We start from the raw sequence: 3768 nt of genomic DNA, 5'->3' as shown, positions 1-3768 counted from the left end.
TATTACGAGCTCAAGTGGGAGCTGTTAGTATATGATCACGTAAAATGAACATATGTCCGGAAATAATTTAAGCCTACGGGGTCACACGAAATGACACGGTAACTCTATGAAATTAATTAATGTATTAAAGTAATATATTAATATGATCACGAAATAATTAATAAACGATTGTTTAAAAGTTTATTAATAAATATAATAAAAAGAGATGGACTTAAGTGAAAATTATGAATAAGGGATGTTTCCTAATTACTTAAGGGGGCCGGTTTTGGGGTGGGTTTTGTAATCCAACACAAACTTGTTCATCAAGTTTAATAACCCTAAATATTAAACCTATATAAGGAGGGTTAAGGGTTATTATTTTGTAGAGAGACAAATTGAAAAGGAAAAACCCAAAACAATATCAATCCTTCTGTTTCTCTTTTCTCTCGGTCTAACTAAAGAAAACAAAGCTAACTAATATTGGTTTTGTTTTATCCGTAAACTCACATATATAGATATTAGTTCCATGATGGAACATATTATATATAATAACAAATAGATTTGCTTTATTTGTTGGGTTAGTTTGTTCGACGACAACAAAAGTTTTTTTCGTGATCGGGTACTAGCATACATCAAAGAGGTGTCTAGTGTGCGATCGTAGAAGGATTTACTTTAAATCCTTTTAAAGTTTCTTTACTTTATCATCTACATCAAGAGGTATTCCTTAATCCTATTTCAAGGTTAATTATTTGATTACATGGTTTTATTTGCTTCCGTTGCGTACTCGTGAATAATGATATTTAGTTATATATTCCAACATATATATATATGGGGATAGGATGGCTGCTCCCATGACCAGCCAATTTGGCTGCACCAAGTTACTAAAAATAAATACATCTCATAAATAAATCCTTTATCTCCATCGCCCTGTTCATTCTATTATTAAAACCACATAAAAAGACCACCAGGAATACTTCCCGTTCATTCCAAATGAAAGGACCACCAAAAATATGACATAAGAGAACATGATAAATAAGTAATGAAAAGGACCTCCCATGATACTTATACAAACATGATCAAGCTGTTTATGCATACTCATTCTGGTTGCAAAAGATGAAAGCTTCCCAGCCATTACAAAAATTGATGCAATACACCATTCGTACGGGTCCTACGAAACCATGGTCTGATAGTAGACTCGGTAGTAATTTTCACAAGATAATAAAACAAACAATCATAACTAGAAAAACTAAAAACAGTGAACATGACTAAATTAATATTGAAAATCCACATAGGTAAGATCAAGAATAAAGAATTGTTTGTTCAATCACAAACATTATGCAAAGGCATAATTAGCCACAAAAATAAAAGGAGTTCGGAACACCACTAAAACCATTTAGTAAATCAAATAACAATCACTAACAACTGCTGGTTTTATTGGAATGATCTCTCTTGGCAGCCGTCACATTATTTCGAGCCATATCGAGCTAAAAGTAAGCAATTAGCCATAGTTAGAAACTAAGCAAAAATGAATATAAGTATAAATGTTAAGTCATACAAGTACCTTTCTTTGTTGGCATCCCGTCTTGTAATGGCCTTTTCTTCCACAATGACTACACATTTTCTGTTTCCTTGGGTTTGTGACCAATTCGATGCTCGACTTTAATCTAGTGGAAACCTTTAGACGCCCTTTGGTTTTGGCAGAACATATGGGATCAGAAACATCATTCTGCTCTAAAATGTTTCCTGTCTGAAAGGACATAGTAGAACTATCAATGGTATTCAGCTCACCTCTAGAATTCTTCCTCCTACTTTGCTCTTCCAAAAGATCATTAAGAAAACTATCAAGTTTTTGAATTTCAGTCACAGAATCCGGTCCATCCTCGTGTACACTGTTAACTTTTGATCTTATAGACCATATAGTTAACAAAGTAACTTCTTTGGCAACATCGTTATTAGTAAATCTCCATAGGACTTCTTTACGGTTGTCATAAGCATAAGTTGCTTTCATCGTCCACCTTGGTAAGATATAGCGATCAGGAATGGATGTTAGTAGCTTTCTCTTCATGATGTACAAAATATGTTTGCACAATATGCCGTAAGTTTCAAATTTTGTACATGAACAAGTAGCACAAAAATCTGAAGTTACTTGATATTCAACAATTTTCCAATTTTCTTTGTTTCCTTTCAAAATGCCCAACACGATATTTTACCAAATCCGAATCTTTGCTTATTTTTTCATGTCCGCAATCAGAAGTAGCCTTCCATTCTTTCTTGAATATATCGTAAATATTTCGTGTATAGCACTTAGCCGCCATTGCTTCAATTGGATGATCAGTATCTAAAGTAGGTTTTGAGTTTAAAGTTCGGAAATCTTCATCTTCTTCTACATCTCTTCGTGAACTTACTGCTCTATCATATTGAAGTACAAAATCACTTAACATGGTTTTAGAGTTCACAAAAGCATCAAAAAAAGAATGCATGCTTTCGCATCGACCACTAGTTATCATGCCTGCAAAAAAAGTATCTTTCAAATATGTCTTCACCCAAAAATGACGCATCTTATACATGTTTCCCAGCCAACTATCATCCATTATATTGTATTTCTCCTTCAAGTCTTTCCATTGTGATTTTAAGTCATCAGCATTTTGACACTTGACCCACTGATTATATGTATCTTCAAAATCATCAAACCGAGACCGCAATGGTTGAGGATGCTCCAAAACATGCTTTTGAATATGCCAAGCACAAAAGCGATGTTTTGTTTTAGGAAAAACCTTACCGATAGCCTTACCCATGGCTATATCTTGATCAGTAATAATGGAAATTGGATGACTTTCATGCATATACTTTAAAAATTGCTTAAACAACCAGGTAAATGTTATCTCACTTTCATTTTCCAACAATGCACCTCCAAACAATATACTTTGGCCATGGTGATTGACTCCAACAAATGGGGCAAAAGGCAAGCTAAATTTACTTGTCTTGTAAGTCGTATCAAAAACAACAACATCACCAAAGTTACAATAAGAAGACCTTGATCTCCCATCAGCCCAAAATACACTTCTAAGTGTTCCATCTTTACTCAAGTCCATATCAAAGTAAAAATCATGATCATGTTTAGCCTTTTCTTTGAAATGCATTATGATTCCATGGCATTCTCTACCTAAATTGAACTTTTTGCTGTTGATGATATTAGAACATTGAACACGTTTAAGCTTATCCTCTTCATTGCCTCTAAAAGCATTCACTATCTTAGTTATTTGAGAAGCACTTAGACCTGCTTTTGACAACAAACTTACAGCATCTTTACATTCGTTAGAACGATGAAAAATGCTATGTGACCGTTGTTTTAATACATGTGATGGAGGATCTAAAGGATGATTATGTATATCATAAAACTTGTCTATGACCCATTCTCTTTGTTTTAAGAGAGTTACTCTTATCATGGCTTTACACCCCGTTCTTGTGATACAACGACATACCACATCATTACCTAATCTTCTCTTATCTTTCATATCTTTGAATCCTTCTTTATTACACACAAATATCTTTTTGTAAATTTCATTCATCAAGTTGCGCTTAACATCTTTACCCTTTCGAATACCAAAACCCTTTGATAAACCATATTCGTTATAGAAATTATATGTCACATCTAAATTCTCAAATGTTTTACCAATTACAGAATACCTTATAGGTTGATCATCTTTCTCCCCCGTTTCTTATTCGTCATTCACCAGGTAACCATTACGATCGATTTCATCTATCAATAAGTGTTCGCCTTCAATGTCT

General features: G+C 33.7%; 2 protein-coding genes across 2 annotated transcripts; both read right to left on the bottom strand.

The window, feature by feature from the left end:
• Nucleotides 1-1269: 1269 nt before the first annotated feature.
• On the bottom strand, nt 1270-2060 carry LOC122598890. Its single transcript, XM_043771372.1, has 2 exons — nt 1541-2060; nt 1270-1463 (listed from the first exon to the last, which is right to left on the bottom strand). Exons 1-2 carry the CDS (start codon nt 2042-2044, stop codon nt 1395-1397), a joined length of 573 nt encoding a protein of 190 aa, XP_043627307.1. The 5' UTR covers nt 2045-2060; the 3' UTR covers nt 1270-1394.
• A 72-nt stretch (nt 2061-2132) lies between these two features.
• Nucleotides 2133-3494, bottom strand: LOC122601325 (protein FAR1-RELATED SEQUENCE 5-like). Its single transcript, XM_043774093.1, has one exon. It carries the CDS (start codon nt 3492-3494, stop codon nt 2133-2135), a length of 1362 nt encoding a protein of 453 aa, XP_043630028.1.
• Nucleotides 3495-3768: the final 274 nt, after the last annotated feature.

The sequence above is a fragment of the Erigeron canadensis genome, chromosome 5 (genome assembly GCF_010389155.1).
Source record: "Erigeron canadensis isolate Cc75 chromosome 5, C_canadensis_v1, whole genome shotgun sequence".
NCBI lineage: Eukaryota > Viridiplantae > Streptophyta > Magnoliopsida > Asterales > Asteraceae > Erigeron > Erigeron canadensis.
This window is presented reverse-complemented; position numbering and strand designations above follow the sequence as displayed.

Coding starts and splice junctions, on each gene's coding strand:
- LOC122598890 (XM_043771372.1), bottom strand. CDS start 2,044: ATGAAGAGAAAGCTACTAACATCCATTCCTGATCGCTATATCTTACCA. Junction 1,464..1,540: donor CGGGATGCCAACAAAGAAAG/GTACTTGTATGA, acceptor GCTTACTTTTAG/CTCGATATGGCTCGAAATAA.
- LOC122601325 (XM_043774093.1), bottom strand. CDS start 3,494: ATGAAAGATAAGAGAAGATTAGGTAATGATGTGGTATGTCGTTGTATC.